This window comes from Stegodyphus dumicola, chromosome 1 (assembly GCF_044657685.1).
Source record: "Stegodyphus dumicola isolate Sdum_Otavi_A_Nest chromosome 1, ASM4465768v1".
NCBI lineage: Eukaryota > Metazoa > Arthropoda > Arachnida > Araneae > Eresidae > Stegodyphus > Stegodyphus dumicola.
The window spans coordinates 271621820-271644107 of NC_140768.1; the positions used below are offsets into that span (position 1 = coordinate 271621820).

The window sequence follows — 22288 nt, forward strand, 5'->3', positions numbered from 1 at the left end:
AATTCACTGCTATCGATCTTAAGTCCTGGTTTAGAACTGAAAATGTAGTTAACCATCGTAAGAACACACTTGCATTTAAATTAAGAAATCTTCTTTTCCAGTCTTCCAATTTAAGTAGTTCAAAAAATTTACCCATTGTAAACATTAAACCAATAGTTAATATTTCTAGTGTTAGTTTAACAGAAGAACAAGAGAAAATTCTGAAATATAATTTTAACTTCTCACAAACTTCAAAACCTTTGATTCCAAAACTTGTGGTTCCTATTGAAAAAGCTTTAAAATTCAGTAAAGTTTCAGACACACAGAAAGAAATGATTAGACATCTCATCACTCATAATGTGAAACTCAACAATAAACCTTTAAAGTCAATCCTAAATGCCCTTCACCTTCAGACCTCTAAAAAGTAAAAACTGCGATGAAATCTTCACAAGTCCTTCTGACCCACGTAAAACGATCGCTTATCCAATCTGTTGTGAATTGTGCCAGATTATATGCTCTTCCCAAAATTCATAAACGTGGTATTCCTTTCTGCCCTATTGTATCAAATTTAGGCACTGTTTCATATCTGTTAGCTAACTATTTAGTTTGTAGATTTTCAACTTTATTGGATAATAACATTTACACCATAAAACATTTAATAGTTTGTAAAAAAGTTAAAAGTATTTCTCCCCAAAATTTCCTCATATTTTCTTCTGATGTTAAATCATGTTAAATCATTATTTACCAATGTTCCAGTGGAAGGTGCATTAAGATGTCTAAAAAAAAACTAGACTTCGTGAATTTCATTTCTCCTGCATCGAAATTGATGAACTAATTTTCTCTGTTTGAAACAAACAAAATTTGTTTTCCAAAATAAGTATTATAAACAAACTGAGAGATTAACTATGCGAAGCCCTCTTAGTTCTATCCTTGCTGATATATATATATATATATATATATATATATATATATATATACACATGCATTATTTTGAATCTAAATTGTTTGAAACTTTAAACTTCCCAGTTTGGTTCTGCTACATAGACAATACATTTACCATGTTTATTGCTAATGAAAATGATTTAAATAATGTTCTTTTAATTAGGAATTCCATTGATCCTGGTATTCAGTTCACTTTTGAACTTGAGACATCCAATTCTCTTCCGTTCCTCGACATTTTGTTCATTCGTATGTAACATATCTGACTTCAGTACTATTGTTTAACGTAGACTTTCATCGGTTTGCCTTTCACCACACTTCAAATCATGTCATCCGACGAAACAGAAGTTAGCTTCATTTTATTTCTTTGTTTTCCGTGCACTTCAAGTTTGCTCCTCCAAGTCAGCTCTTGATCAAGAACTAAATTATTTAAAAGCAGTTGCTATTGACAGGGGTTTTCACCCAACATTATTATCCAGGCAGTTAAAAAATTCTCATGGGAACACATCAAAAGGTACTATCCTGTTTTTAAGTGATTATAGGAGTTCTGTTATCATTCCTTTCTTTCCGTCAATTAGCTATAGAATTGAACATATTTTGCAGAAATCTAACTTTTTTGTTTTCTTTCCTATCAATAAAATTCCTATTTCCATGCTTCAGGACTCCATTCCAGATATGAATTCTTGGGGTATTTACAGAATTCCTTGCAAATGGGGTTTAATTTACCGTAATTTCCGTAAGAAAGGCCGCATCAGCGTAAATGCCGGACTCGGGAAAAATTAAATTTACACAGAAACGTCGCCTCAGTGTAAACGCCGCAATAGATTAAATTGTGTGTAACATCGTCGTGGGCCGTATAGATGCAAAATCTCAACCTAAGTCCTGATGTATGACATTATCAGTTAAGAAAAATGCATGAAATGAAACCATAACTCAAAAATAAATTAAAGAAATGTTGAAAATATATTTACGTTCACGTATATACTTATATTTACCCACTAAAGAAGTCCATATTTGTAATACTCAGACTATATTGTAAAAAAATGTTGTAAAAATGAAATATTAAATTTGGATGACAAAAGGAAATTTTAAATTTTACTTGCAAAAGGAATTACAGCAAACTATGCATTATATGAAGCCATCAAAATCTGATTCTTCACTATCTGAATTAAAACGATTTAGTAAATCCTGATTTAAGTCCAAGTCTTCCAGATCATCACATTCATCCTCTTGGTTTACAGTCTCTTTATCTAAGGATATAATTTCAGCTTCTTTGAACCCTGCTATTATTGATGATGTTTTAACCGATTCCCACACACTTCCTACCCACTTCGCAACTTCTTAAGATGCTTCATGCATTGTACCGCTTTTGGTATATGTATGCAATCCTTCACTCATCCAACACTCCCAGTGCTTTTGGACTTCAGCTTTGAAGGATTTATTACCTGACAAATCTAATGGTTGTAAGATTTTTGTCAAACCACCAGGAATTATTGCTACGGTCGTAGACAATTTTTGACATCTGCTTTTCACTGACTCAAGTAAATAAGCACACATGGAATCCATTCTTAATAACCCTTTTGGTTGGAAAAAAGATCCCTTACGACACTGCCAAACTTGTTGTAGCCACTCGTTCATGATTGTTTCGCACATCCTGCCATTCTCGTTTGCACAAATAATTACGTCATCAGAAAAATCTCCTTTCGGAATAGTCTTTCATTTAAAAATGATCATCGGCTTTAGCTTGTCACTGTTTGCGGCACAAGCTAACACACATGTAAATGATGTTCTTTCATGCCCATAAACACAGGTTGTTAGTTTGGTACATTTATATTTACCGTATTGGCAACACCAAATTCTCTCTTCTCTGTGTGCGAGCTATGGATGCCGCTGTAATGTTGTGCACGTGTTGTTAAGTTTCAATAAAAAATGTGAAAAGATACGTTTCTTATTTTTCGACTTGCTTCTTCATATGATATCGATTTATTTAACATGGTAGCAGTTCTCGTGGTTTGTGAATATGAATGAAGAATTTAGTAGTTATAATTTGTTTTAAAAGTTACCGGTATTAGCGTAAAAATGGCATGTACAAGAAGCAGTGATATCGGCATACCGCTATTTGATGGTTCGGACTATTTTAATTGGAAAGTGCGTATGATGAAATTTCTTCAATTTAAAAAGTGTAAAGATGTGGTTCAGCGAAAAGTCAGTGAAAATGATGACGTGGAAAAATGGGAAGAAAAGGATATCCAAGCTACAAATTACATTTACGGCGCCATAACAAACAAGCAATTGGAATACATTCACGAGTGTGAGACTGCATTTGATATAATTACGAAATTTGATGCAATGTATTTAAAAACTTCAACATCTCTACAAATTGTTTGTCGAAATAACTTAGAATGTGTTAAACTGAAAAATTATCCTGATGTAAATATATTTTTCGATGATTTTGAGAAGTATGTGAACGAACTGAAACATGCCGGCGCCACCGTGACGGAACAAGAAAAATTGAACTATATGCTAAGAGCGTTACCTTCAAATTACAGTCACATTGGTGACTTAGTAGATGTATTACCAGAGAAGGACAGAACAGTCGATTACCTAAAGAGCAAAATCAAATCAAAATTACTTGAAGAGAAAAATGATTATGAAAATCGTGCACCAGCAGAAAAATCAAATGTGTTCAAAATCGAAACAAGCAAATCGGGTCCACAAGGGAATGTCTGTTATAACTGTGGAAAACCTGGTCACATTAAAAAGAATTGTTGGCATGTCCATCAAGGGAACTATCGTTGTAATGGCTCCACTAATTATCGCAGTCGAAGTTCTTCAAACAATCGAGGACGTAGTCGTGCTTTTAGTGGACATCGTGAACGTGGAACATACTCTAACCAGAGAATAAACACTCATCAAGGCAATAGTTTTCACACCACTGTTATTGAAAGTAACATGACAAGTTCCAGTGCAAATATTGTGACAAATAAAAATGAAATCAATTGGTTACTGGATAGCGGATGCACAGACCACATTATAAACAGTGATGAATATTTCAAAGAGCAAGTCACTTTGAAGGATCCTATTCAAGTGAAAGTCGGTGACGGAAGGATTTTGAAAGCTACAAAGGTTGGCAATATAATAGTTTCTTTTCCTGTATATAACTCTGAATCTATTGTAACATTGAAGAATGTATTTTATGTAAAAGAAATGAAAGCAATTAAGTTAATATTAAGTTATTCGAAGATTACTGATAATCATAAAATAGTTTCAAAAGAAAAGTTTTCTAAAATATATGATGTCAATGGTTCATTAGTAGCAGTAGCAAAGAAAGAAGAAAGATTATATAAGGTAAAGAGTTATGTTAAAAATAGTAAAATATTTGCAAATTTGACCAACAATAAGTTAACGTTAAAAGAAAAATTACACCGTTCATTTGGACATGTAAATTTTAAATATCTGGATATTATGTGCAAAGATCAGCTATTAGAAGGAATCCCTAAAGAAATAGAAACCGAATATATGAAGTGTGCCATATGTATTGAAAATAAAATGCCCAATTTACCATTCAAGAATAATAGAAGAAAAGCAGAAGATATTCTGGAGATTATACATACAAATGTAAATGGACCTCACAGAACAATTGGATGTAATGGTGAGAAATACTTTGTGAGTTTTATTGATGATTATAGCAAGTTGGCAAAAATTTATTGTATCAAATCTAAGGATCAAGTCTCTGATTGCTTAATTGAATATGTAAATGAAATTCAAAATTTAACAGGGAAGACTATCAAAGAACTAAGATGTGATAATGGTAGTGAATATATGAATAGCAAGATATACAAATTTGCAAGAGAAAAAGGTTTCAAGATAAAGTCATGCCCACCATATGTACATGAATTAAATGGTACTGCTGAGCGTTACAACAGAACTATAATGGATATGGCAAGATGTCTTTTAGCCGAAGCAAACGTTGACAGACGTTACTGGCCTGAAGTAATTAAAGCTGCTGCTTATTTGAAAAACAGGACATTAACAAATACTATTGTAAAGAAGACACCATATGAAATATTTTTCAATAGGAAACCATCTGCTAATGAATTGAAATTATATGGAAGTAGAGTGTATGTAAGAATACCAGAAGAAAAGAGAAAGTCGAAGTGGGATAAAAAGGCTGAATTTGGAATTTTACTTGGGTATACAGAAGTTGGATATAGAGTGTTGATGAATAACAGAATAATAGTTGCCAGACATGTTGATATTATTGAAGAAGACATAATGTGTGTGGGTTGTGATGATGAAGATAAGAATGATGATACAAATAAGAAGAATGAACCTCAAGAAGTGACGTGTGAATCGAGTAATGATAACTCCAAGGAGAGTGTGATAAATGAAGATGAAACAAAAAGTGGAATGAGACCAAGAAGGCAAATCAAACCACCAGTTCGATTTCGTGAAGAATTCGGGTACTACTGTGTTAGTGCAAATTTTTGTGATGCTACAGTTCCAGGTAACTTTGAGGAGGCGACAACATGCAGTGAGGCTGTACATTGGAAAGAGGCAATGGACAGTGAAATGAACTGTCTTGTTAAAAATAACACTTGGACACTAGTGACTAAACCAGAGGATAAAGCAATTCTAGATGTGAAGTGGGTATTCAAAAGAAAACCAGGTAATGTTTTTAAAGCTAGATTAGTTGGTTCGAGGTTTTCAGCAAAAAGATAGTATTGAGGACACTTACTCCCCTGTCATCAAGATGCAAACCTTAAAATTGTTACTTTCATATTCCTGTCAGTATAATTTAAATATTCATCAAATGGATGTTGAGACTGCCTTTTTAAATGGTTATGTTGTGTCTGAGGTTTATGTTAAACAACCACAAGGCTATAATGATAATTCGAATAGAGTGTATAAATTAAAGAAAGCACTATATGGGTTGAAAGAAAGCCCTCGTGCTTGGTATGAGTGTTTTAACGAGTATATTGAGAGTCTAGGATTTCGTAGAAGTAAATATGATTATTGTCTTTATGTAAAATCTGAAAATGATGTATTTGTATATATTCTTTTATTTGTTGATATGTTGTAGAGATACTCGGGTAATTAATGATATTAAGGAACAACTTCATAAAAAATTAAAAATGAAGGATTTAAATAAAGTAAAAAGCTACATTGGAATTGATATTGAATATGATAATGAGAAAAGTAATATCTTAACACTGAGTCAGGAAAATTATATTGAATCTTTAGTTAAACTGTATGGTATTAAAAATTCAAAGCTTTATGATACACCAATGGAGACTAATCTTAAACTAAGCCAATCTAATTTAAATCAAAATGTCAAATATAGAAATCTAATAGGAGCACTCTTATATATTAGTCATGGTACTAGATCAGACATATCTTTCAGCGTAAATTATTTAAGTAGATTTCAAAATTGTTATGATGAGACACATTTCAAATATGCTTTGAGAGTTTTAAAGTATTTGTACTTAACAAAACATCTAAAATTAACCTATAGTAAAAATCTTAAAACTGATATTATGAATTGTTATGTCGATGCTGATTGGGCAGGTGATATTGTTGACAGAAAGTCAACTACTGGGTTTGTTATTGAATTGTTTGGTAATCCAATTTACTGGAAATCCAAAAAGCAAAATTGTGTGACAAAATCTTCCACTTTTGCCGAATATATTGCTCTATCTGAGGCTGTGACAGAAATTAATTTCTTGAAAAATGTTGTGAATGATGTTTTTGCTGATATAACTCACCCCATTAAAATTTATGAAGATAATTCAGGAGCTTTGGCCATTGCTAATTATGGGAACTTCACTAAAAATTCAAAACACATAGAAGTTCAATATCATTATGTTCACGAAAATGTTCAAAATGGAGTAATTGAAATTGTAAAGATTGATTCAGAATCAAATATTGCAGATATCTTTACTAAGTCTTTAGGAAAGATTAAATTTATGAAATTTAGAGAAGGTTTGAAATTGAAATAAATTTTGTATACTGTTTATTTAAGTGATGTTTATTTAAATATATTTGCTTGAAATGAAACAGATTTTGGTAATGTCCTTATGTAAACTAAATTGTGTTTTAACTTTGATTTTAACATTTAAGTTAATGAAAGAAACTTTTTTTTAAAAATAATTTGTGTTAAGTGTTGAATGTTATTGTTTATATCTATGCTTAATTGTAAATGGTAAAGATGAAAAGATTGCTTATATCTATGTTTGTTTGTAATTAGTAAATATAAATGTAAGGAGGCGTGTTAGTTTGGTACATTTATATTTACCGTATTGGCAACACCAAATTCTCTCTTCTCTGTGTGCGAGCTATGGATGCCGATGTAATGTTGTGCACGTGTTGTTAAGTTTCAATAAAAAATGTGAAAAGATGCGTTTCTTATTTTTCGACTTGCTTCTTCATATGATATCGATTTATTTAACACAGGTACAGTATTTGCACCAGTTTCATCAACAGTTCTGTTTGCAGGAGAGTCGAAAGCTAACAGCGTTTCATCCATATTTATTATTTGTAACCGAAGAATGTTTTTTTTTTGTCAATAATATCTGTTACATATTTTAGAAAAGATGCCTCTTTATCCTGTCAGTCCATTGGTAATTGTTGCCCGACTGTTATTCTAATGTGCACAGAAATATTTTTTCTTTTCATAAATCTGCTGCACCAGTAAGGCCCTCCTTTGAAATCATTTATGTTCATTTGTTTTGCTATAAGTTTTGCTCGTAAGCGAATTTTTACAGTCGAAATTGCCATTCCCTTTCCTCATTGCTCCTTTATCCAGTTTGCAAAGTCATCCTCTAGATTCGGCCACCTTACAGTACCACTTCTTTTGGCTCGTTTCTGTTGTGGCATATTTTTAAGTTCTTTTTCAGTTCTCCAACGTCGAATACATCTCTCGTCCACTTCAAACTCTCAAGCTGCTGTTCTATTTCCAGTTGTTCAGCACGTGAAATTACATTAAGCTTAAAACCAGCAGTATAGCTTCTGTGCCGTTTAGGTGCCATTTTCAAAAATTTTCCGCTCCCTTCTTACTTAAAAACTATCCAACAAGTACTTGTACCTAAACTGATAGGATCTGTATGTGGCAGAATGCCAAGAAAAATCGATTCATGCTGAAGGGGAAATACATCAGAGTTCGTTATGGCAAGGCAGGTGGAGTCGTGCCCGCTTTAAAAAAAATTGCAGAAAAGGCAGGGGTGGGGAGAGGATGGGTCCTGGAAGATTCATCGAATGGCAGAGGAGAGAGACTATTCAAACTGATGAGAATGTTGATTTGAAAGGGGGAAAGAATGTTATTGTTCTGAGATCCCGTATAGGGTGAATAAGGCATGTAGGTTCGTTCAAGGGAAGAATGTAAACAAAATAACGTTCGCAAAAAGCAACTGAGTGGTCTTTTGTGTGGGAACAGCACCAGTCTATGTACAATGACAAGGCCATCCAAACTATGTATAATGACCATCATAGGAAATATTTAATTTTTAGTGCAAACAAACGCTGCATGGGTAGAAACGCCGCACCCGCTGAAAATTTAAGTTTTAAACACATAACGCTGCAGCGTTTCTTCCGGAAATTACGGTAAATTGGTCAAACAAAAAGAGCCTTAAAATTTCGTTCTAAAGACTATGAGGCATATGTTAGGAAAAAGGAAACGCAGAAATCCGCTGTTGCTCAGCATTGTTGGAATGAAAATCATACTTTCCATTTTTCTGTAGCCAAAATTATTCAGAAAACATCCTCCATTGGTGAATTAGATTTTTTGAAGCGTTTCACATTGAAAAAAAACATTTCTGTTCTAGTTAACCGTTTGACTGCTACATGGCGCTAAAGTGCTGTGAGTTTCAGTGTGTCTTTGTTGCTCCATGGTGTGAACGTACGTAGTCAGACATCACGCAGACTTTGTAACACGAGTGCATTCTAAAATAAGTAGCTGCATCGCGGTTTTCGAGACAAATGAACGCAGCACTTTTGCACCGCATAGCAGTCAAACGGTTAATGACCCCAGTTGCAATCCATCTTTACCTTAAAGAAATTTTGTTTTAGTTTACCTTATTTCAACAATAGATAGTGCCAGCACCTTAACTTCTGTCCAACATGTCTTATCTTATCTCTATCCTTATCTTTCTTCACCCTTTATTTGGTTCATTAGCACTTAGCAGCTGAAGAAGGTAGTTCAAAAACTATCGAAATTAGTACTGCAAAAGTTTTTTTGAATTTACGCTGATTCTTAATGTTGGACTTGTTTTTGATACTTACCAATTGTCATCATTAGGATTTATGTCAATCACATTGCAAAAGTAGTTACCATATTTTTACATATGATCTTCTAAACAAGTTTTCCATACAAAGGTTTCTTGAGTAAAGTATTAATATAAATAATAGAGGAATAAAAAATACTATTAAACAAATTACAAAAACAATTAAAAACAATACATAACAATTACAAAAAATACAATAATGAAAACACAAGTTTCAATCTTATAAATAACATGTTGTTATTTTTTTAATTTTTCAAATCGGTCATTGTGCTCTAAATTGTAAATTAATTGAACTGCCTTTCTTATTAGTCCAGTTCCAGTTTTGATTGAATGTGAGCAGACTTTGCCATCCCTTCTTGGGAAAATCTCTATAATTTACCCAGAGTCCACATATTTCTAGGGTAGTGTTCTTCATTGATTAGCACTATGTCATTTGGTTTTGAATTTTTCTGGCTCATATTAGCAGATCTTAAATTTAATAAACAACCCCTTTGCCAGCATTTTCAAGAATTATTTTATTGATGTCTGAGTTTTTTGCACTGGATTTTCTCAATCCTGTTAAATCAGCCTTAGATATTCTAGTTGCAGGAAGGCATAGCAAACGTCTACCTATCAGAAAATGTGCAGGAGTGAGTGGAAAGGGTTCTGAGGTTTCACTATATAAGTAAGTAATGGGCTTGGAATTAATCATGGCTTCAGTCTCAATGAATACTCTCAAGTTCATTGAGAGAGAGAGAGAGTGATGAATGGCCAACAATTTTTCTGACATTTGTTTTGATCGTTCTAATCATTCTTTCCCAAAATCCTTCCAACTATGCTCCCCTTTCAACTATAAACTTCTAATGAATATTGTAAGAAGAAAAGAAATTCTTTATGGAAAGATCAAAAATACAGCTCCACAGCGTTTTAAGTTCTATGTCTGTGCACTTTAATCATTTTGCATTATCGCTGTATATAGAAGTGCTGGAGCCCTCTGAAAAAGCCATCAGGAAAAAGGGGAAAAATAAATAAAATAAGTAATAATTAAAATAATGAAATTAAAATTCAATAATAATAAAGATATAAATAAAAATTTAGTAAATTATTGAAGTAATTATAAATAGTTAAATAAAAGAAATAAATTATCAAACCTTGTCTTATTTGGGGCTCGGATTCGACTTGCAATTTCAGACATCAAAAACTAAGAAATAGTTCAGCCGGCCTTTGGCTAAATATACAGTACAACATACGATTTAAATGGGGAGGGGGACATTTTTCCAGGCAAATGCCAGTGAAAAAAAAATGTAAAATGATTAAAGCATCATTAATGAAATAGAGAGAATGCTAGGTACAATATGTGAGTATGCAAAGAAATTTTAAGGAAGAATTGTAGCTTCAAATTCAATGAGAGAAGAGTGCAATGCTTTCTGACTGTGATGACCTGCCAATATAATTCTCACTGTCAAGTAGAATGAAACTGGGAAAAATATTTTCTCCAAATCTGATCCAATGATAACATGCGAATAAACGAAATAGATCTGCTGGATTATCCTTTCCGCTGCAATGGTACCACTGGTTAGCATTGAAAATTGCCTAGATTTCTGCTATGTGGTTGCCAACAAATGGCTTCCAGACATTTAGTGATTTCCATATCCAATGCAGCATTACTTTGGAGTTGTTTCCAAAAATATTGTTGCTTAACATTGGCAGGATGTGTTTTAAATATTTAGCTAAGCGAGCAGCTAGAGGGAGGGTTAAAGATTTGAGGGGAGCTATTTTTGCCATTATAGAACTGGTTTTAATTTCCTTATTTTCATCAGTGTATCTAAAATATGTAACTGCTCTAAAAGCTCTGGGTGTGGCATCACAAAAATATGAACGCTCAGCTGCATGGAATTATTGTTGTGAAAGGATTTTCTAAGGACATTAGGGGTTTTTAAACATCTCATTTCTGTACTTTAGTCTATCCGCCTTTTTTTAATATCTATGGGAAGTGCAGCATCCCACACTAAACGCAGAAGACAAATGTCTTGTAACATGATCTTGACCCAAACTATAAATGGTTCGTTGCAAATACCTGATAGGGTCAAATACTTTGGGAACAGTTTTCAACATCGGTCTTTTTGTGTTGTCTTCATCATTTCAAGTTCACTCCTGAACTGGTTTCATGTTTAGTTTTATTATATCATAACTAGGATTCCAAATCATGCTCCAAAATTTTGTTTCTTTATTGAAATTATCTTCTCCCTGAAGTTTGAGCTTATTGATAAGGCATTTAATTCCTCTGAATTATATTTTAATTTTCTCAAATTCGTACTTGCTTCACGAAAAATATTTACAGCATCCACAGAAAAATTGGTATTTATCTTCTACAGTTTAACCTCCATAAAATAAATCATGAACGTAAATAGAAGAATTAAGCATTTTAAAACTCTCGGGACGGTCCCCTTTATACCCTTTAATGTGATATTTTGTTGTAGCAGCCAACAGAAAAGAACTAACCGCTGCCCAGAACGGCACCCGACACATGCGCATAATATTACATAATTGGTCATCATTCCCAACCAAAGGAATCTTAAGTAATCCCTATCTTTTTCTGCAATGTGAATCATTAAAAATGCCTTTTCTATGTCCCCACAAAATGCTATTTCAGGTTCACCAAATCTTAGGATCATGCGAATAACTTTCTGATTCAGATTTAGGCCGGTTTTTAGGCATTCATTTAAAAGATTAAAATTTTCGAGTCTTCGAAGAAGGGTCGAAAACTGCACGGACATGAGTCGTCTCAGAGTCTCGAATTGCAGCATGGTGTGGCATATACAGTCAAAAGTCGTCAATCCGGACTCGTCGGGACTTCGGCGATTCCGGATTATAGATCATCAGTTTAAATCCAGTAAGATGGCATGCAGAAATTATAAAATTAAAAATACGAAACTGTAATTTATGAAATAAAGAGCAATTATGATCTAAAGGGTATCAAAATTTACAAAGAAAAAGCTTAATAGTTATTTGTTTACTTTATTAAACATTTCTTTCAATGTAAGTTGTTTAAGTTGCTTCGTTTTTTATGTGATAATACATTCTCTTTAATTCTATTAACAGACATAATTTCTTGTCCAATTACAAAGTTCCGCTGTTCCAAGTCCTATAATTGCTGTGTCGAGAATACCGACTAATTTGTCAATCGAAATTTATTCGTTTTCAATAACCTCTGTGTCACTTTCTTCGCTATCGGAAGTGAATTATAATGATGAGGAATTTGATTTAAATCATATCAAAGACAGAGTACATCGAGATGAAATACTACATTTAGTAAGGAATTATAAGCCAAATAAAATAAAAACATCTGCCCTGAAGATAAGGATAGTGCTGACAGATCAACTTCCAATTCATTGCGCGCTGCGGTGTTCCCCCCGCAGAGCAGTGTGAAATTGATAAACAGATTTTGGAATGGTTAGAGAAACAAAGGATATGCCTTGATCTATTTTTTGCAGCAATTCCTGTTTTTGTTTAATGGACTTTGAAACATACTTTCGCTTTGTAGATCCTTTACATATTAGTAAATATATATCAGAAATTCTATTTGACATAATCGAAAGTTCAAGCTTACTTTTATAAAATTGCTCTAACAGTCTGCAAAAAATAATAAGCCGGATTAAATTCGAAGATTAAGGAACAACACAATCTGCAACATTAACTGAATTAGATAATTTTAGCTTAGCTTATACCACCCGTTATATGTTAAATGCACATGCGTAAACGTATTATGCGCATGCGCACACGCATATTCGCAGCCGTAAAGGTCTTACGTGCATGCGTAAACGCCTATGCGACGCATGCGCAGAAATTTTGTATTTTTGAGGTCCGGATTGTAGATCATTCTGGATTATGGGTGTCCAAATTAACGACTTTTGACTGTAATACTGTGAAAATTTAATTTCATTAGGGCATTCTTCGACTATTTTTTCCCTTAACTGCTCTTTAATAATTTTCTTATATTTTTTCAATATTTCTGGAGTTTCCTGTTATTTTTTTTTAATTCAAACCGCCTTTCTTTGCGATATCAAAATTATTTCCTAGTTCTTCCATAGTAGATTTCCACAACAGTTTACATTCATATCCTTTATTTTTAAACCACACATTTCTTTTAAAATGGCTAATTAGGTCATTATCAGTTTGATCAAATTCATTTAGTCTGTCATTTGATTTTCCCATTGAATCAAGCTGCCAAAACTCACTTAAATCATCTGATCATCGAGGCATTTCTTACTAGTACTGCTGTGTGCTTCGAATGATTACCTTCCTTTTGATTTCCCACCGACTGAGATCCGAAAATGGAATTTACAACTTGGAGATGTTTGTTTATGCGTTTTTGATTTGTCAGCACTACATCCCAGAATCGGCCGGCGCCAATTAATATTCCTACATGCTGTAATTCTTCATTGTTGTTTACATTTAGATCCGTTGAATGTAAACCTAAGCACTTCATTTTTCGAGCTATGCCTGGAACTCTTTATGGGACAAGCTGATGTTGTGTTAGTCACTAGGCATTCCAATTTACTTTTATTCTTTTGATTTCTATCTCTTATTTCAATTGCGACCACAGGATAATTCTCAATTATTGATATCTTAGTTCTTAATGAAAAAAACCCCACAATTCTTCATTTTGGATAGGTTCTAATTTTAAAGATCTTGCTAAGGTATCTTTAATGATTTCGCTACCTTGATCAAGATGAACATGAACAACTTTAGTTTCATTTTCGGTACAAGCCAAAACAGTGCATGTGTGTAATAAAGTATTTTTCAAAACAGAAATATTACACTGAGAAAACCAAAGTGTTAATATTAACATTTGAAACTAAAGGTTCTTTCTTCAAACTCAAGATAGTTGATTCATTTTCAGATAAATTACATAAATTTGATCTTTCCTCATTACTTTACAATTGGATTGATTCATGATGATTTTTGCCATTACATTTACTGCATGCATTTTTATCTTTGCAAAAATAATTCAAATGAAATTTCTTATAATGTTTAAAACATGGATTATGTACTTTGAGAAAGTTTATTTTCTCACTCACCCCTTTACTGCATTTAAAAGAATCGTGGTGTTTCTCACAGAAGATGCATACTCGCTGTACTGTAGTGTTAAATGCACTAGCCATGGGTGTATTTCTGTTGTCTTTTATATATAGTTATCTGATTATAATAATTAGTAAGCGTTTTATTTTCACCGCAAGCCAATAAAGTACTTTCAAGACATTCAATCCCCTTCTTTAAGAAAATGAATTTAGAAATGTCAACATTGCCTTAATCTCTTTGTGGTTAAATTCTAAAATTAGTTCGTGGGACAAGATTTTTTGCAAAATAAGTATTAGAAAATGTCCGAAAGAGCCTGATGTAACATTTATGGCCTCTAAATCCAAAAAGTTATGGTCTGACAGTCTCGGATATTCCTTCAATGATGCACCATAAGAACAAATCCATTACAGTTTGTAACTATCATCAAGGTCAGTTAAGTTCTTTTGGTGGTTCAGATTTTTATATAATAGGAAATAAAATGCTCAGTCTAAAAACACAACAGCAATTAATTTATTTACAAGTTACTGAAATAGAGTATAATATTCTTTTGCCAGTAATTATTAGGGCCAGCGATTCCCTTACAAAAACATTTTAACTTGAAGGGAAAAGGAAGGAAGGTGGGAGCTACCTCTTTAGGCGTTTCACAACACCCCATAGCAATACTGGATAGTAGTTTCATGCCAGAATTATTTAATGGGCTCGGCTCTGATGTATGTGCAAGTTCAGTTTTGAATGTGCATTTGAGTCAATTCTATGTTACTTGTACATGATGTGGAGTAATATTATCCTACTGAGAGACTGCTTTTCCTTACTCTGCATAAAAAAAATACAGATGGCATGCAAGAATGTGTGAGGTCTTATGAGATATTCCAGTATCAGCAGGGATTCATTTCCATATGTATGAACTTGTATCTTTAATAAATTAATCTTTTCCTTTATTAATTTTTAAAAAAGATTAAAATATGGTTCAAAATAATTATTTATTATCTCACCATTTTCTGTTTTCAGGAGACGTAGCTGGTTTTCTCCATATTGAAATTTCTAAATCTAGTCATTATGGGAATATTTTCTTCAGTGAGTTTCATCACTTTTAATTCACAGTTTATACTTTTTTTATCTGTAGCTGTATTCTAGGATGATATATTGTAAAATGCACCTTTAATATCATATATTAAATTTACTCAAATCATATAATTAAGAGGCAAACAGACTTTTTATTGGAGACTGTTCAACTTAAGTAAGTAATGTTTCTATTAATTTATATTATTCAGTTAACTAAATTTAATATTGCATCTTGTTATATTAAATTTAGTAACTGTACAATTTATTTAAATTACTTTATTATTTTATTTATTTAATTATATAGTAAATTTAATTACTGTACAATATTCCAGGATATGTATTATGTTATTTAGTTTTTCAATACTAATATATTAATAATTTTTATGAAAAAATGACTGTGCATATATTTCCCCCTTCTCAGTTAAGAATTCAGCAAGCAGGGTTTACATAGTCTTTAAAAGTCCTTAGATTTTTTTAGAAACAATTTTTGGTCCTTGAAAGTTCTTAGTTTTGGGTCAAAATTGGCAAAAGGTCCTTAATTTTAATTATCTGACAATTCCATCTGTTTTTTTTTATGACTGCCATTTTGAGTGTTAATTAGCATTTTGGAGGAATATATTTTGGCAGTGATTGACAAATATGTATTTGATGGAGTAACATTTGAATTCTTTACAACTGCGTAATATACTGGATACTTGAGTTTTAGGCATGAAATGCTGTCTTGATTGAAACATATATTTTGAAATTATTTCTTTTTTGGGAAAGAAGAGTTCATAAAATATTGCATCACAGTTTCTCTTTTTTGAAATAAAAATTCTTTTATCATGTGGTGCTAAATTTACTGACTTATGAACATTTTGGTGATTTCGAGATCAGTTTGTATACAAAATTTTTTATTTGAAAATTTCCAAATTTTCGGACGGTTTTTTTACAAACAGAATAATATTGATAAATGTCATAAAAGTGATGAAAATGTATTAAAAATATATTTTAGAAATAACCTTAAAATAAAACATTTTTATTTTCTCCTGTCTTATTTTAAAGCGAGATTATTTTTCATTTTTGTGACTTAAAAATATTTTGATTTTGAAAAAGTAACAAAATAAATACTATAACTATAAAGCACAGTTTCTGAAACATTTTGAGAATAAAATAAAAAAAAGCTACTATAATTATTTTGAAATTTCCTTTGTCTAATAATTTTCCTTCATCTTTCATATTTTTTCATAAGAGTTTTTCCTTATATAATTGTGTCGGAATATTTAAATGTGTATCAGTTTTCTCTTTAGAATTTATTTTGCACTTTTCTTTTCTGATTTTCTTTTTCCAAAAATCATCTATCTTTTTGCTGTTACATAATTGGTAGGGATTTTAGACCTAGCATCTGTGAAGGTTTAGAAGGATTTAAAGGCAAGATTTTCCAGAAAAATGTGATGAAATGAAAATTGTCTTTATGGTATTAACACATAGTAGATCTTTATTATAGGAAATTCATGATGAATTTCTTAGCTTTTGAAGAATTTTTGAAAGAACAGCAAAAACAAAATTATTTGAATCTTCTCCTTTTCACCCCAGAAGTCTCTCAGTCTCTCTCTAAACATGTTTATCTTTCCTTTATTTTCTTATCTTTCCATAAGACACGGAAAGATAAGGAAAATAAAAGATAATGAAAGCCAACAATTTATTAAAAAAATTCACGTTATGTGTCTCAGTGCACCCTTCATACCTTGGTGTCGGCTATAAATTCTGAAATTTTTGCCTTTCCCTAGATTCTGTTACTCATTACTAAATTCTAAGAATTCTGACACATTGGCTCTGGTGCTGGCCCTGACCATATATCATTTCATATTTATTCTCAATACTCATATTATTAAAAAATATAATCAACAGTTTCTTGTATACATTTTAATTGCAAGCACTTCTTTAGAATAACAGAAGGCTTTAATTAAATCAGAAAATTCTAAAGTGAAGAAACTCGTTGAAGAAGAAACTGATTTTATAAAAAAGAGAAAGTTACTCTTCAGGGAAACATTCATAAATTAGGAGATGAAGCAGAGACTATGGGGAACATTAACTTCTTTATTGAAACAAATAAACGTAGAAAAAATGCTAAAGGGAAGGGAACTGATTTAAATGATCTAAAATATTTTGACATTTTTCAAATTAAAAATATCCATAAATGTTTTTAGCTTAATGTTTAGCATAAATGTTTCTAGTTTTGCAAATTAAAAGCTACAAAACATAAATGTAATACGAATATAATTTTGGAATCAATATTATTGATTATAACTGCTGTAAAATGTTTAGTGCATTAAAATTTTTTTTAGTTAAAAAAAATGTAATTGTAACCATGTAAATTTATTATGCCTAAGGATATCTAGCTACATAATTTATTTTTTTGTAACTAACTGCTTACCCTTAAAAGTTATCTCTACATGCTAAAGATAGCCTTTCCTTAATCCTTATTGTAGGTGTAAGATACAACATAAAAATGTAAAATTTAACATAAAACTTTATTCCTTGCATCTAATGAGATTTAAAATAATACAAAAGAACTTACCACCCTAGTACTTCAACAGCCTATTGAAACTTCATATTAAATACACTATATTAACTGGGTTATACTTCAGCAAATCCACATGAAGCTATAACACTAACTAGGTCAGACAAAGTGCAACTAACTTTCAACACTGACATTCATGACTGTTCTGATAAGTGGCTTTCTGTCTAAGCAAGCAGCTGGTGGCAACAACAAGCTTCTGTTTTGAGTCATGTTGATTATTATTTTACTCTTCAAATTAACTTATGCTAGACATAAAATCTGCATTAAGTATTGGACTGAAAATGAGTACATGATGAAATGAAACTTAAAAGAAAGAATCAATATAAAGCTAACATTTAGTAAAATTTTTTTTTTAAAGTGACTAATCTTCTTTAAAATATATGGGACTGATGTAAGTATAAAATATAAATGTTTGAAGACATTTTATTTAATGCTAATTACTTGAAAAAATGATAAAGTTGATTTTATTCTTGAATTTGTCTTATAATTAAGTTAAATATTAGATTAGGTTTAATAATAATGAATCCTACTTGCAGATTTATTTTATTCTTACAAATTGCAAAAGTGGTACTAAAAAGGTAAAGTTTGGGGGTAGATAATAGCCTTATTTATTCAGTTCATTTTTGCTGATAGGTCCTTAATTTTTTCATTGATAGTCCTATGTGTACAAACCCTGTCGAGGCAATGTTCCTTGAGATTGAGAATATTAATGTTTCTTTTTCTTTCATTAGTATATATAATTGGCCATATTACGGGAGTAAATTCCCCTCCACCTCCAAAAAATTATTCCAGATGTCCAGAAACAGATTATGTCTAAACATTTATGTAGTTGAGTTTACAAAAATTTCATAGTGTAAAAATCAAAAAACAAAAGCTATGGATTAATAAAATAATGCATAATATTTCAAAACAAAAGCATGATAAAATATCTGATGGAAAACTTACCATAGATCCATGGTTTTAGTTTAATAAATACATAAACATAAGATATGCTTTCACTTTGCAATAATTTTGATGATATGATATCCTTTAGTAAACATATGATAGTGAAAGCTTTATACGGATTTCATAAAAAAGAAAATGTCAAGAAGAAAATTGCTTTCCATGGCCAAATTATTTAAAATAAATAAATAATCCTCATATGATCAAAAACTATTCAAAATGCCCTAAATTAAAATTTTGGCAGACAATATAGAAATATTAATAAAAAATAAATTTCTAAATATATTTCTGAAATATATATATTTTATATCAGAAAAATATAAAAACAATGGGACACTCCAGTGAGGCATTGGAATTATATTGACTGTTCAAGAATTTTAAAAGTATGTGTTTTTCCAATTATTTCCATTTCCATGTATCTTTGATATAGTAGTTAAAATCGCTGATCTTTATTAATCTTTATTATAATTCTAATCATTTAAGCTTTATTATTTTTTGTAATTTATGAATATATTAAAAATTGATTTTTATTGTTATTAAAATGATATCAAACTCAAATAATTTATTAAATACTGTCATAAAATCACTTCCTTAGTTTAGCAAATATTAATACATATTATGCTTGTTATTTCAATGTAGGAAAATAATTTAAAAAGAGGTTTAGCATAGAAGGATTATTTAAACATAATGATTATTTAGAAGTGTCCACCATAAATTAAAAATTTCTGATTAAAAACTAATATATAAAACTTGGTTATTCAGAAATTAAACAGCAGCTGAAAGAATATGAGAGAAATAAAAATAAATGGAATATGTTTTGAAAGGTAATCTTTAATGTACCAAATTTAAACTGAAATATATAATTTCTTTTTATGATATCTGGATTAAAAAATATGTTTAAACTATATAAATATACGATTATATTACTTAATCAGAAACCACAAGTGATTGTATTACAACAGTTAGGTAGAGAAAATAAAGGTATTTGATAAAAAAATAAGAAGCAGGGGGGGGGGGAGGATTGAAGGAAAAATTAATTTCTAAATCCATGTAATACCAAAATACTTTCTTATGGTTTCATAAAATAAAATAAATGCTATATAAATAACCTTAATTTCTCCCCTTTTTTAGTTCTTGAAGCTTTTTTTCCCCCTCAAATGGCAGATTGTAAACAATTACAATTGTAACCCAGTCCATTAATCTATACAGGGCCAGATGTGGTGATCTCTTTATTATGGAGGCACCTAATAGGCCTTTCCTATGAAGGGACGGACAGTTACAACCATGCCTTCTCCGGGATTCGAACCCAGGCCTTTCGGTATTGTAGTCAGTTTCCCTGATCACTATACCGACTGGGCGACTAGTTCTTGAAGTGCGTCTTTTGTATACAGTCAAAAGTCGTTAATCCGGACTATCGATTTTTCCGGATTATAGATCATCAGTTTAAATCTGGTAAGATGGCATGCAGAAATTATAAAATTAAAAATATGAAACTGCAATTAATGAAATAAAGAACAATTATGATCTAAAGGATATCAAAATTTACAAAAAAAAAAAGCTTAATATTTATTTGTTTACTTTATTAAACATTTCTTTCAATGTAAGTTGTTTAAGTTGCTTCGTTTTTTATGTGATAATACATTCTCTTTAATTCTATAAACAGACATAATTTCTTGTTCAATTACAAAGTTCCGCTGTTCAAGTCCTATAATTGCTGTGTCGAGAATACCGACTAATTTGTCAATCGAAATTTATTAGTTTTCAATAACCTCTGTGTCACTTTCTTCGCTATCGGAAGTGAATTATAATGATGAGGAATTTGATTTAAATCATATCAAAGAGTACATCGAGATGAAATACTACATTTAGTAAGGAATTACAAGCCAAATAAAATAAAAACATCTGCCCTGAAGATATGAGGATAGTACTGACAGATTAACTTCCGATTCATTGCGTGCCGTGGCGTTTCCTCCCCCCTTCTGCACCGCAGAGCAGCGTGAAATTGATAAACAGATTTCGGAATGGTTAGAGAAACGAAGGATATGCCCTTATCCATTTTTTGCAGCAATTCAACTTTTTGTTTAATGGACTTTGAAACATACTTTTGCTTTGTAGATCCTTTACATATTAGTAAATATATATCTGAAATTCTATTTGACACAATCGAAATTTCAAGCTTACTTTTATAAAATGGCTCTAACAGTCTGCAAAAAATAATAAGCCGTATTCAATTCGAAGATTAAGGAACAATGCAATCTGCAACATTAACAGAATTGGATAATTTTAGCTTAGCTTATACCGTCCGTAATGCATTAAACTCGCATCCGTAAATGTATTTTGCGCGTGCGCACACGCATATTCGCAGCCATAAAGGTCTTACCGCTGAAAGTTTGTAGCGTTAAGGTCCAGATTATAGATCATTCCGGATTACGAGTGTCCGAATTAACGACTTTTGACTGTGTGTATATACTTATATATATATATATGGTTTTTTTTTTTTTTTTTTTTTTTTTTTTTAAAGCTTGCAAATTGGCTACCACTTGTTGAGGTGATAACTGAGCATTGATTGTTTATTCCATGTTTTGTTTCTGATGAATGGAAATGTATGGGTTTATCATAAATTAAATATGTTTTTATATTATATATTTAGCTGTACCATTTTGGTACTACTGATATTACACCATTTTATTGCCATTATTTCAATTTGTTTAAAATTTTAACTATGTTCAAACAAATTTAAAATTAATGTTCTAAATAAGTAATATTGCTATTTTAAACAATTTTTATAATTAATATTTTAAAAATGATAATGAAAGTTTAATATTTTTAAAATCACATGAATGCAGATTTCTGTAAGAAGTTACGTAAAATTGAAAAAAAAAAGTCATACCTTTATTTGAATTACCATTTTGAATAAGCAACACTTTTTTAAGAAAATTTTAAAGCAAATTTTAACTTTAAAGAAAACAGCTCTTTGATTGTTGCATGATGTGTCTTTTGATTCTGAATCTTCAGCAGTTTTCTACTTGAAATGTTGTTCTCCCTTGTATAAAAAAATACAAAGAAATTTCTGATGGTATTAATGCAGTAAATAGCATTTTGAATAAAAGATGGAATTACTGCTTCATTTTCTGATGATTTTCAATTCTTCAACTGTGCATAAAGCCTAATGTCTATTACACTGGCATCAGAGTTTATGTAATCTTCAACTGTAATGTCTAATTGCAGTAGTTTTCAATCTTCTTCATCCAGTCAGTTTCATCATCATTCATTCAGTCAATACTTTCTCTGGGTTTGAAAATCCCCCTTGAATGAAGTAATTTTTAATTATTTGTGGTTTTACTTGAGTCCAGGTAAGAGAAATCATATTCATAGCTTCAAGGCTATTTAAATTTTTCTGTGCATTTCCTGCAGTTATATTATTTTGAAGGGCTACTTGAATCAACCCTTGCCTGTAGAACAG

At 31.2% G+C, this 22288-nt stretch overlaps 1 protein-coding gene across 3 annotated transcripts in view; it reads left to right on the top strand.

Moving 5' to 3' along the window:
* LOC118201807 (polyadenylate-binding protein 2-B-like) overlaps positions 1–15332 on the top strand; it is a 79130-nt gene extending 63798 nt beyond the window's left edge. For all 3 annotated transcript variants that reach the window (XM_085806828.1, XM_085806840.1, XM_085806831.1), the window contains one exon: positions 15267–15332. In XM_085806828.1, the coding sequence (XP_085662954.1) occupies positions 15267–15294 (28 nt within the window). In that variant the 3' untranslated portion in view covers positions 15295–15332. The remainder of the gene's footprint in view (positions 1–15266) is intronic.
* Positions 15333–22288: the final 6956 nt, after the last annotated feature.